The sequence below is a fragment of the Sphaeroforma arctica genome (genome assembly GCF_001186125.1).
Source record: "Sphaeroforma arctica JP610 unplaced genomic scaffold supercont1.526, whole genome shotgun sequence".
NCBI lineage: Eukaryota > Ichthyosporea > Ichthyophonida > Sphaeroforma > Sphaeroforma arctica.
Genome location: NW_014040032.1, coordinates 49,856 through 63,396, shown reverse-complemented (window position 1 = coordinate 63,396; position 13,541 = coordinate 49,856). Strand labels below are relative to the sequence as shown.

The following is a 13,541-nucleotide window of genomic DNA, read 5'->3' as shown; positions in this document are numbered from 1 at the left end:
ACTGATTCGTATCCAACTGAAATACCCTTCGAGCCGGAAGTCCTACATTGCTGGGGTTACTATTTTGTAGACCCACCCGAGACAAAATCTGAAATTTGGGTTTTCTATGAACCCGAATAGTAATATACATTGACCAAAAAATATAGTAGTACACGCTCAGCTCAGGGCCTCAGCCCACAGGTCCCTGAGGCAGTTCTGTGTATATGATCCTGAATTCACTGTGAGGCAGTGTGAGTCCTTGGAGCCTGGAGTGCCCTGGACACAGGATCCGGTCTCCTAGTAGATTAGAGCGAGAAATAACTCTTAACACTCCTACTCTTTGCTTTTTAACTTTTTTTGTACATCCATCGGACGACGGACGATTCACGATGCAGACCATCGGCCTCATTTTTTTTATTGTTTTGTTTTGTTTTGTTTTGTTTTTAAAACAAAAAGCAAAACAAAAACAAAAGTAACTATTTTGTTCTATTTTCAGAATACATACTTTTTTTAAACCAAATTATAAGTGCATATATGATATCTTTTTTATGACTCAATTGAAGGGGGTCGAAACTCGAATTGTTTTTTGTTTAGAAATGAGATGCCTGCTGACCCTACTTACATATACTACTGAATTTAGTTTTAAGGTTTTTAAAAATAAAAATAAAACCATAGACGTGGGGCTGCTGCTGTGTGTGCAGCTGTGAGCTAGCCTCAAACCGTTTTCCGTTAAAATTATATTTTATTCCATAATATGATATACAGTCCTTTGTATGCCTACAGGTGCACTTTGAGGCCGGGTCTAAACATTTAAATGTGTACCATTTTGACGATTCCAACCAGTCCTTCAAAAAGAACTTAGGTAGGCCCCTTATGGTCATATTATAACCGGTATAACGTTTAAAATTGAATAAATATGCGTTTACGTTATACATATATTCCGTACGTATCCCCATAATGCAATGAGCTTAGGCTGTGAGTGTGAGTCTGTGAGACATGATGTCGCGCAGCGCCCGTGCGGGCTTGGGCCGGGCTGCCCGCCACCCGATGCTTGCAGCCTGCTACATATATTTGTATGTACATGCAAAAAGTTAAAAATATAAACTGACCCCGGAGGCCTAAAGGCTGGAATCTGGCTAGGGGGATTGTCTGATACTTAGATGCTAGTCATGCCAAGATGCTGGATGTATGAGCTGATACGAAAAAATATAAAACGAACCTACAAGAGCAAAGAGTAGCTATATCTAAGATTTTGGCTCTGCTCGGTCTTTTTTTATGAGTGATCTGCGCAGTTTTTAAAAACAATATATATATATATATATTCTTGTTTTAGGACATAGCCTCCTAAAATAAAACAATTGAGGTTAAGTTTAGAAGCAAGAAAAAAGAAAGCAAACTGTAACAAACACATCGAGGACTCGGGTTGTCATCGTCGTTTCGGGCTGTACTTATGTATCCTCGCTGCCCGCATTGACGCAATCACGGGTCTTACATTGATACGGTGTCAGTAATTATTCATTGCGGCGTATATAACAGACAGAGTTCCCTGAAAGAATAGCATAAAAAAAACACACACTCAAACGCTTTTGATAATATCTAGCGCATATACACCCAATCTACCACCATGGTGTCTGCAACGGAAACTTTTGTAGAAGTCTCATTGACGAACGAGAAACAGAAAGCTGATATCAAATATGAGGATCTGACCATCTCAGAAGCCCTGCGCATATTAGAAACGTCCGATGCTGGCCTTTCGGGAACCGAAGCACAACAGCGATTGGTGCGATTTGGTCCTAACAAACTTCCTGTGAAAGAAAAGAGTCCTATCTTGGAATTTCTCAAGTTCCTATGGAACCCTCTTTCGTGGTGCATGGAGGTTGCAGCCGTCATTTCTATCATCTTGCTCGACTACGTTGACTTCGCACTGATCATCATTCTCTTGCTTTTGAATGCCGCAATTGGCTATCGTGAAGAGGCGGCTGCGGGAGATGCAATAGCTGCGCTTGCTGCTTCACTGGCACCTCAGGCAAAAGTGCTTCGCGATGGGAACATACAAACTATAGATGCATCCCAACTGGTTCCCGGTGATATAGTACTTGTTCGCCTGGGTGATGTGATTGCAGCCGACATCAAGTTCATCGGTGCCGAAGATCATGAGCCATTACAAATCGACCAGGCCGCTTTAACTGGGGAGTCGTTGCCTGTGAAACGGTTTGCAGGACAGTGTGCATTCTCTGGTTCCACTGTCAAGCAGGGTGAGAGCTTAGCAGTAGTCTACGGCACTGGAGTCAACACATTTTTTGGCAAAGCTGCTTCTCTAATTTCGGATACAGATTCAGCGGGTCATTTGCAAGAAGTTATGTCTCGAATTGGTGCTATATGTATCATCACTATTACGGTCTGGGTGATTATTGAGCTGGGAGTGCAGTTTGGCTACTACAATCACCAGTGCTCTCTGGGCCAAGAAGGGTCGTGCCCTACACTATCGAACATGCTAGTAATTATTGTGGGTGGCATTCCCATCGCTATGCCCACTGTTCTATCCGTAACATTAGCCATGGGAGCCTATAAACTAGCCACCAAGGGAGCAATTGTGACTCGTCTTACGGCAATTGAAGAGTTGGCCGGTATGGATATGCTCTGCTCCGACAAGACCGGAACACTCACATTAAACCAGCTCAGCGTTGACAAGGACAATCTCGAATCAGGCGACGGCTTTACAACCGACGATATCTTGTTGTATGGAGCCCTAGGTGCGAAGATTGAAAACGAAGAGCCCATTGACCTGTGCTGCCACGACGCCTACGGAGACAAGAAGGATACGCTCTGGGATGAGTACAAATGTCTTAGGTATGTTCCTTTCAATCCCAATGATAAGCGTACCATCGCTACCATCCAGGAAGTATCTACGGGTCAGACATTCCGTGCTGCGAAAGGCGCTCCTCAAGTTATTCTACAAATGTCCCACAACTACGAGGCAATCAAAGACAAATTTGAAGGCCGCATCCTAGAGTATGCCAGCCGCGGCTACCGGGCACTTGGTGTGGGGTTTTCAGCGGGTACTGACAATGATTCTTGGGAATTCGTGGGACTCATACCGATTTTCGACCCACCCCGTCACGACACCAAGGACACCATTGTTAAGTGTCTTGAATTGGGCATCGGAGTTAAAATGATCACCGGTGATCAATTGCCCATTGGTGTCGAGACAGCCAGACAGCTTGGTATGGGCACCAATATGTATACAACGGAGGTGTTCAAGAACGAGCACTCGGGGTTGATAGAAGGTACAATGACGCTATCTGAGCTGGTTGAGAATGCGGACGGATTTGCAGAAGTCTTCCCCGAACACAAGTACGATATCGTCAAACGGCTTCAAGAGAGAGGTCACATTACTGGCATGACAGGCGATGGAGTGAACGATGCCCCTGCCTTGAAGAAGGGGGATATTGGTATCGCAGTAGCCGATGCTACCGATGCAGCTCGAGCCGCCGCCGATATCGTCCTGACGGAGCCAGGACTTGGTGTAATCATTGATGCCATCATCGGTGCACGCAAGATCTTCCAGCGCATGAAAAGCTATGCTAAGTACACAGTAGCCATGACTTTCCGTATTTGCTTCACGTTCGGATTGCTTACTGTGCTGTACGACTGGTACTTTCCGACTATACTGATTGTGCTGCTAGCCATATTCAACGACGGTGCCATGATTTCCTTGTCAAAGGATCGAGTGACACCCAGTCGCAACCCGGACGCTTGGTTTTTGCAGTCCATCTTCATCAATGGATTGGTGTATGGATTGTATCTCACACTCTCATCATGGGCGTTGTTTTACATTGCTTCGCACACGGATTTCTTCACTGGCGGTTCCGCATTGAGCCTCCAGTCTTTAGAATACACTGCATCCGGCGAGTACTGCAATACTGTAGAGAGCTTATTGACTGGGACAGCCGAGTACAACCAGTGCGTGACAGAGGTCACCTGGGAACGTCAATCTCGTCTCCGTGCTCTCATGTACGTGCAGGTGTCCATATCCGGCATGGCATTGATATTCGTAACCCGTACCAGCAAGTTCTCGTGGTTGGATCGTCCAGGCGTGCTTCCCATGCTAGCCTTCATTGCTTCACAGATCGTGTCTTCTTTAATCGCCGGATTCGGTTTCAATGGATGGACCGAACCCTTAGACAACACGCCATGCGTTTACTGTGAAGACTTTTCTGGTGCTGCTCCACTCTATGGTACCGAGTCCGTGTACGAAGCATCCCTACTGGGCTGTGGCGTCTGGGTGATCGTTGCGTGGGTTTGGGCCATTCTCTGGTTCATTCCATTGGACTTCATCAAGTTCGCTATGGCCTACATATGCGATGGAGACAGACCTTCTCTGTATACATTGGGAATTCGCACACAAGCTTCCCCAATCAGTAACCCTAAAGCACTCGCTTCGGTAGACGCCTCGAATGGAGCGATTTCCACAGGACGACCCCGCCCTAGTTCAGTCGTACGTGGTAGTATTATGTAATCTGATGTCTTCTACATCATTCAGTACAAAATACAAATAACATATATTTGAAAATAGAGTTGATTATGATATAAATAGTCCTTCCAATTGTGTATCCACTAGTAATTTCTGGAATTCGTGGGCTCTCAATTATATATTACATGTAGACTGATCTGGTCGAATACAAGTCGATTGACACGGCTGGTAATCAAGATCTGAGCGTAGTGCGTATGAATTAATAATAATAAAAATATTTTATAGGAAAGTTTTCAGCAAAGTACAAAAACGTTTGGCAATCTCGAAAAATCTTTGCAGCTAGACCAAAGTACAAAATATTAGTAATATATATATATATCGGTTGTAAGGAATTACTATACACAAGCTCTAGTTTTATAAACATCACATAGACTACACGATGCAGAAGTTTATTATTGATCGTTGCATCTGAACCAAATAAATAGTCGTACGCAGTATCTTACGACGATCGAGCCCCCAAATTCGCTGCGATATTCGACAATTGCTTCCTCGCTTGATCGATTCGATTCTGCACATCCTTTATTGAAAATAAGGATTCAGCAAGATTTAATCTCATCCATTTTAGAACAAACGTATACGATAATGAGGACATTACTAAGTTGGGTATGTGCTGTTTGGTATAGAACAAAGTATAGCAGCCTGAAGGCAATTGGCCGATTGTGTGCTTTTGAAGCAGGGACTGTCAACCTCAATTTACTACACAGCTATACATTCTTGTAAATCTTCAAGGCACATCCAAAACCAAACCCTTACCTTCAAGCTGAACGATCCCTGCTGTCGCTCCACAGCCACCACAGACGGTCCAGCCGTCATGTCCAGTGTGTTCTTTGACGCACTTCCCTCATCAACGCCTGTGCAAACCTTCCCTTCACCTGTCGCCAGCAGGCCGGGCGCTTGCGGTGTTGGTGTGAGGGTCGCTGCGCCAAGAGTTTGACCTGCGATATTGGTCTCACCCTCGTTGCTCTCCGCGTCCACATGTACGCGTGGTGTAGCGTCGTTCACTTCAATGACTTTGATTGAACTGTCCTGTGGTCCATGTGTACGGCCTGGATGTGCTCGTGCAGGAATTGCTTCCCTATTGTGTGTCTCTATATCCGATTGATCCAAGGTATGGCCTGAAAATGGCTCCTGACCCGATACCACCTGTCGCGTTCTGTTTGACAAACTTCCCGTTGCCAGCGCGTCGTGGTAGGTATATACTTCCACCACAAGTGGCGCCACGGGGCTCTGCACAGTAGTCTTGCGCTGCCCGCTACTCGCTCGTGAATCACTTTTGCTGTCGCTTGAAGCGTTCCGGCTGTCCGTTTGATTGACCACACCACCTAACTGCGCACAGCTGGACTCTGCATCTGCACCGTCACGCATCGATTTCCCGTGCTCTACGCCGGTCCAATCCCGTTCAATATCGAGATCATCACCATTCATGCGCAGGCCATTTGATGCTTCCCCATACGACCTTTTGGCTACCCTTTCGGGTGCACCACAGTCACGCCTCGTTGCTGTTGAAGGCTGAGCGGTTGTCTCATACGTTAGACTCCGAGCTGCTCGCGGGCTCCCTCGGCCCGTAGTGTGCGCTACACTGTTTGGTGACTCATAGACTATCGATAGTTCGTCCTGAGTGCCTTCCGCATCCCCACTCGCATCGCTAACATCCGCACTGCCACTGAATAGACTTGTATCACTTGACCTTGTCGACTGCGGGCTGTGCGACAGCCCCGAGCGCTTAGAGGCGCCGTCGTGATATCCCGTGGCAGAACGACGCGTCACAGCAAAGCTACTTTGCACCTCCTCTCTGCGAGTACTATCTATATTCTGAGGTGTGGCATCAGCCACTGCCGGTACTGGGGTCTGTGTGTCGACTCGCACCGAATTTGAGGTGGCTTGCGAGTGACTTCTCACGGGAACAGACTCTGACTCTGGAGGTTGACTGTATGCCCTCCCAAGTGCGGACATGCGCACATGTATCTGTTCTGGTATGTCATCCCCAGGCAAGTGGGTCACGCCAAGTATGCTAGACTCGGCCACTACTGACAGATGATGTGTGTTGTTCCGCGACAGGCTTCGCATCACATCGCTATACGGCACCGGGTGCACCTCGGCAGTGCCGGGCTCTGCGTGCGATCGATCTGCTGGCGACTGCACGCGCGGGACCTCCTTGTGAGACTCCGCGACGACAGACAGGTGCGACATGGCGCTGCTGACATCTCCGTCGTAGCTGCTGCTGTCACTGAACGCCTCGGTTGTGGTAGTTGAGTAGTCTGTGCCCAATGTGCCGAAGGCAGACTGGCCCAGACGTGCGTACGAGTCATGGCTGGCGTCACTTGAGCTCGCTCCTCTCTCTTCTGCATCGATTCCCTTAAGCGTGATCTCTGAGTCAACTTCTGATAGCTCCGATGACGGTGTTCGTGCCATCGCATGCGTTGTGCGCATATTTCTGTCGGAAGACTGAGGACCAATACCTCGTCTAACCAGCCCGGCCTGGTCGACAGCCCTGACCGTGTCTGTAGGTGTTTGCTCTGTACTAATCATGCGTAAATTGCCAGTGATAGGCAGACACTCCTGGAGCACGCGTATAGCAGATTGCTCGTCACTCCCCACACTCACGCGACTGTGTGCCTCTGAATCACTAGACGTCACTACAGACAAGTAGGGCTGACCATCTCTACTAACGCGCTGTATGGTGTTTGTCGACACAGCCATGTGCTGCGGCAGGTCCCTGTCACTAGTATCGGGGTCGACAACAGCGTCCAGGGCCACATCAGATACATACTGAGAGCGTTCCAAGGCTATATCCGTCTTGACAGAAAGTGGCATTGATAGCTTTAGAGCTGTGGCAACAATCGGAGAAAATGTTAATCTCAAATGCCTAGCATGGCAATGATATCTGAGATGTCCAACAGTGGACAAAAAAAGGATACAAATACACAGAAGCACTATGTATATTATCGCCAAAAACGTTAACGGACGTCTCTAGATGGGCTGGGGGTGGTACAATACTCAACACATTCGATTTACAGCACGAAACATTGAAAATACTTGATGAGCTGGGAATAGCGAGGAGATTCAGTAGTGATATGGTGGTTCGTATGTTGGGTTGAAGAGAGTTTAGTCCTCACGTTTTCTTTGCGGAGGTACAACCACATCAAGACCTGAGATCTCAGTTATATCATCTAGAAGAGACGTATGGGAAATAAACATCAGATGCATGCAAAATCGCGACATTATTCACTTCAAGAATTCAATTCCATAAGTCTGTGGCGAATGCGCAATCGAACCCATACCTCGATTTTCGAATGCAAGCACTTCTTTGATACTCTGTATATACTACTCAGATATTAGAATATATAAAACCTCTTAAAAGGGTCGGAGTTCTTCATACAAACCGATGTGCTACACAAAACTGAAGACGCAGTCGGATATAAATATCCCTTCACCTGCAGATTCACATTCAAATAGAGACGCACATCGTGTGATGAACATACGAGGGTAGTGCCGCAAGGAACCATCCGAAAAGCCAGACACCGAAGTAGCGATTGTGACACTCGTTTCCGAGTCACTGAAAGCGAAAGAGTCAGACAACCCCGAGACATCGGACTTCAGCGCACCTCCACCCAAGTTCCAGTTGTGGACAATCTTTACCCCGGCCTCTTGCACTCTCGCGCTTTCGCGGCCAGGATTGTAGCCCTGCTCATGCCCACCCAAAGGCGTCTTAGCTTCAGCCGGTGCCCCACATGCATCTCTGCTTGCCTCGTCCATGTTGCTCGCACGTGCTTCGGTAACCGGGTGTGGCGAGGGTCTCCCAGTGTTCTGCGCACCCACCCATGACTGTGTGCTCAATCGTCGTGTGTTGGTGATGTCGAGACCTTCCTGGGACTTCTCAGCTTTCAACCTGTTCTCGGTTGCTACTACTGGGCGATCACTGTCAGCGCGTGTCACGCTCAGCTCATCGACTCCGAGTGGTTGTGCCGCCTTGGATGATGCGGGGCTCGTGGCTGCAGCATCCTTAGTCGAGCAGGTATTCTTCTGTCGCTCTGTAACAACTGTAGAATTCTCGAACGGTAATCGTTCAGGTATAAGTTTGACATCTAATACTTGGTGTGGTACTTCGGCTGCCGATGCCTGAGCGGCTTTCGGTCGCATACGTCTACCCTTGTGTGTTTTCTCAGCGATACGCACGCGCATGCCATCGTCGCTGATATCAGTGGATAGCACCGAGCACTCGTCGTTACACTCTCCCGATGGCTCGCGATGATTGGTGGACGCAGCTGTGGAATGGAATACGATTGGAAGGGTTACTACTACGATACAACACCCATGAGCTCGCCATACATAGTTAAATGGTTCCAATTGTCAATTGATTTGATTCTATTTTAGACCACGAATCTCCGTGGGGAGCTCCGTGGGAATCCATAGGGACGATCAGTAGAACCATGGGAGTACCCCTAAGGTCCACCCCCCCCTCCCTCAGGGAATGTGAGTTCCAGCCCTCAGCCACTCCTTCCGAGAGCGCATAGTACAGATCTACGAGTACCCCTATCCCGGTCTCCCGGGAGTATCTGCCCCTAAGGGGCCATCTCTACGGTATAGACCTTAGACCGGACTACATTCGACACGCTTAAGATCAGATAACTGCGACAACTGATCACAAGACAGCCATATTTAATATTCGTGCGTCCTCAACTGCTAAACAGATACAAATGAACCGCTCAGGCACGAACAATAAATATGTGCTCGACATTCCTACCTTCCTCAGAAGTGGTGCCGTTTGTAGGTTCTTCTGGCGCAGGACCAGTGTCTTCGTTCGTTGTCTCGTGATCCGAATGCTGCGGACTGACTACAGAAGATTCCACTTCAGGTATATGGAAAAGAAAAAAATGTGGAAGACGGTTTTCACTTAATATATCTAATTGATTAGATTGTGGTACGCATATACATTCATTGAGCGTGTTGTTTGTTAACCATGTATTCCCATATAATCCCGCCCTCTAGATAATAAATCACCCATGTGGACTACAAACAAGATGACAGACGCATGTACAGACCATCCCAGAACTGCGCATATGCAATCTCTACTCATCTACATTTATCCGAGTCGCTGGAAAGCGCGTGCCCGTTGGTTGCATTGTATGAAACACAACGTGCTTCACTACAAAGCAATGTAGAGGGCCGATGCAGACACGCCGATCTGCGCAATACGACTGCGGGAACATACCTCACTCTAAACTACTAGTGTTCTAGTAAACAAGGACATCTGTCCAAGTATGCTTATCAACATTCCCAGTGTTCTATGTACACGTGGTGTGCAACGAACTATAGCCTACTGCAGACCACCCAAGAGCAGTTCTATCTAACAAGTCAAATCAAGACAAACTACCGACATACATACCCATTTCCGCTGGGGGTAGCAGCCGGGATGGCAGATGTGCGGCTTCCTCAGCAGATTCCCTACTTTGCCTTAATTGACCTGTACTCAGTGCTCGCTGGCGATCAATCAGTTCGTACACTCGAGAGAAATCATGCAGCATGTACAAGGGCGTTATGGGATCCTCGGGATCGCCTACACCTGCGTTGTTTCCGGTTGTATCCGTCCTGCCATCACTTTCGGGAAATTCATTTCTGCCTGCAAAAGTATGGTTCCTATACGCGAGGATTGCATCTCCGTAGAAAGCGTTGGCGCCACCTCCAGATCGGTCTTCACTCCCAATACCAATTCCCCTTTTCCCTGCCTGTGTATTGGCATCTGGCATGTACTCGTCGGATTCGATGACTTTCGTATCGTATTCGCTGTTATAAGCACGTTCTACCAGCGCACTGGTATGCACGGGTGTCTTGGTTGTACTGACAGGTGCCTGGCGCAAACGTGCATGGCCCATATTTAGTCTATCGGTGTATCCATAGCCACTGCGGAATGTCAGCGGTCTCGTCGTCACCCCCATATACCCCTGTGTGGTTGCACGAGTGCTCTCTCCTGCTCGCAGATAGGAGCGTGTGTACGGAGCTTCTGTGCGCGTATACGTGTGGCCTCTTGTGGTGTGCGGTGGCTGTGGCGTACGTAGTGCTGATCCACTGTGTGTGCTCGCATGGCTCTCGCCCGACACATCCACAAAGGACAGATTGGGAAATGGGACATCCGCTGCAGTGACATACACAAGAAGATACGTCAGAGTCATCGTACCTATTATACTAATCAATTTAAATGTGAACACCCTCGTCGACCAATCAATTTGACGGTAAAAAGCCAAGCGTGCAAAGTGCTGCGTGACGTTTGTCTGGGCCTCGTTCAAAGACAGTCAGCAGATCACTAAGACACTACCCTAGGTCAAACAACCAGAGGAACCAGAGACGCCTGGAACATAAATCCCCGATCAATAACATCTCGCATAGCTACGTAGTCGTATCGTTTGTGAGGTCTGAGCTCTAGCATGCCAGGCCTCTCCACACCACTGCATAAGCCAGTTGTACGTACTAGAGATCATTCTTAGTGTGTGCCAACACATCGAGAGAAGCGTTCAACAAGTCCAAGGCAGGAGGGGTCGGTGCACACCACAACCAGGACAGAGACACTGAGGTGGGATTAGCAGATGGGACACTCGCGAGACCAACCCGTGAGCTGGCTCATCCGCACATAACGGTTCATAGACAGGAGAAGTCGGTGTTGAATGATCGCGCAGATACCACAACAGATAAAGAGTGGAGGGATATACACCAGACGAGGAATAGATAGAGAAGGTGTTCATGTGCTAAAGTGTATGATACGGCGTTCGTATTGAAAGCGTGTACGCGTATGACTGTAGTCCCCATCAACAGAGCCCGTGGCTCAGCTGAATTGTGCATTGCGCCGGCGTTCAATGAAGGTCTGCAAACGGTCACTAGCTAGATGTATCAATACGCACAAGGACTACAGACGGATACACTCCCCGTGCTAGTACTAACACACGGATAAGCTTACTTCTAGTGAACACACACAAACAACACCCACAAAACTCTCACGTAGTGTCGTGCTAGTATACACACAAACACTACACACATGTAAAGCTCTGCAAATAATATATCAATACACACACGGAAATCTCTGCTAGTAATTAACCATACAAACGAACAATAAACACACCAGGCTCTCTGCTAGCGATGTATTAGTACACAAGAAAGAATACATACATACACACACTAACAGTACTCACCAACACACCCATAGTATAAACACACAAACACAGTGATTATACCAATACACATACAAAGAAACACAAAACAGTCCTATCACTTTCTGCAACACACACATAAAACTCTCTCGCCACATAGTAGGCGTGTGGATAACAATGCCCGTATGCGACAAACACCCACCACATCCGTCCTGGAGTCCTCCATCTCGCTCAACATGGTGTCGGACTCGCACCTGCGATTTCGGGCTGCTCACCATGTACCTAATGAAACGTATACGCTAAATTATACACCCTGCTTTGTACCATATACGGTCTATTTGATGGTGCGATCACGTCGTGTAAAAGCTTGCAGCGTGTGCATACATGTACGTTCTACAGTCTTCTGGATATTGTGATCAACGCTACCTCCTGTGTTTCCGAGCCCTGCGTACAGAGTTTAACTCTCGCATTGTTACGTGGCGATGGGGTTAGACAGTTCAGCGGCGATACACTGTATATATTTACGTACCTATATGAAGCTGTTCATGGTCGTTAAATACACACATTACATGTTTTTAACTTGAATATTTAAATGCATCTTTACAGTCGATAGAGTGGTCTCCGTCGACACAGATTAGAGAATTGATTAAAAATATGTCCGGTTTTGTTCCCGCCAAAATGTATAGCGTAATCGCTTTTCATTGGCTGATATGAAGGTACCCACATATGTGTACAGACTCGTTCTATTTGTGTCAGTATAAAATACTTGCAGTTATATCTGATATTTATGAAGTATTTATGTGCACATTTCGTCATATCATAGTGAAATTAAACCCACTTGTTCGCTTTCAGCCTGTACCAGTAGATGTTGGGCCATCTCATGCAAAGGTCAAGTGTCGACACAAGAAAAAGGAGTATAACAAATATTTCCGCGACCGTGGTCACCGTGTTCAGTCATCGAAGCTGATGTATGTGGCACAGCTAGGCAATCCAGCTGTTGTTGTCTGTATAGTCAGAGGTGATGAGGAAACAAGAAATAAACATGGAACGAATGTGACCTACACTGGCAACCAGTGTTTTCTAGGTGTCCCCATCATGTGTCAATAGATGTGTATAAAACGTACACAACGCAATCGTGCAATTCATATTTACGTAGAATACATTCATGAAGACCGTACTTATGTATTTAGAACGTTAAATTCGTGTACAACGTAGGCGCTAAATTATATTTTATTAATTATTCCGGTCCACCGAATTCTACTTCCCCCAATGCAAAGTGCTAAGCTAATGTTTCCTACTGGGATCCCACTTCGGGTCACTCCAATTCGTGTCGGCCAAAATCTTATCGAAGTCGATCGTCTTCAGATAGTCGACATCGTACAGGTAAAGTATCTTGCTCCCTAATAGAGGACAGAGATAGTTCAAATTGTGCTTGAGTATACCCCGCATAGTGCTTCTATTGCGGCTGCTGTATGTGAATAAAGATGCTACTGCAAGTGATAGTGATATCGCTGGATTCACATGAGCTACATAGTATCGAGTTGCACGCATATACCCGAGTCTACCGATAGAGTTTACGTATCGGAACTCTGAAGTACATACATAGAATATTTGCGTATCTGCCCACGTGCTGCACGCACATGTAAAGGTATGTGTAAGCACTTGGATCCCTACATACGCTTGTGCAAGTGTGCAAGTACCCTTGCTTATGTCCCGTCACATGCAATACGCTACAAACAACATGTGCAAATGTGCACAATCACATTCATGTCTGTCAAAATATACAATCGTGTCCTATTATTCAGGGGCACTTGTGAACGCAAAGCTACTCGAAATGCGCTAGAGACGATGGGTATTTTTCGTTTGCAAACTGGCAGGTATACGTCAGC

At 47.0% G+C, this 13,541-nt stretch overlaps 2 protein-coding genes across 2 annotated transcripts; one reads left to right on the top strand and one right to left on the bottom strand.

The window, feature by feature from the left end:
* Window positions 1–1,603: 1,603 nt before the first annotated feature.
* Window positions 1,604–4,505, top strand: SARC_06996 (plasma-membrane proton-efflux P-type ATPase; the record flags this gene model as incomplete). Its single annotated transcript, XM_014299083.1, has 1 exon — window positions 1,604–4,505. One exon carries the CDS (start codon window positions 1,604–1,606, stop codon window positions 4,496–4,498), a length of 2,895 nt encoding a protein of 964 aa, XP_014154558.1. The 3' UTR covers window positions 4,499–4,505.
* Window positions 4,506–4,914: 409 nt separating this feature from the next.
* Window positions 4,915–12,201, bottom strand: SARC_06995 (hypothetical protein). Its single transcript, XM_014299082.1, has 6 exons — window positions 11,855–12,201; window positions 9,900–10,646; window positions 9,258–9,362; window positions 7,996–8,778; window positions 5,267–7,341; window positions 4,915–5,030 (listed from the first exon to the last, which is right to left on the bottom strand). Exons 1-6 carry the CDS (start codon window positions 11,928–11,930, stop codon window positions 4,953–4,955), a joined length of 3,864 nt encoding a protein of 1,287 aa, XP_014154557.1. The 5' UTR covers window positions 11,931–12,201; the 3' UTR covers window positions 4,915–4,952.
* Window positions 12,202–13,541: the final 1,340 nt, after the last annotated feature.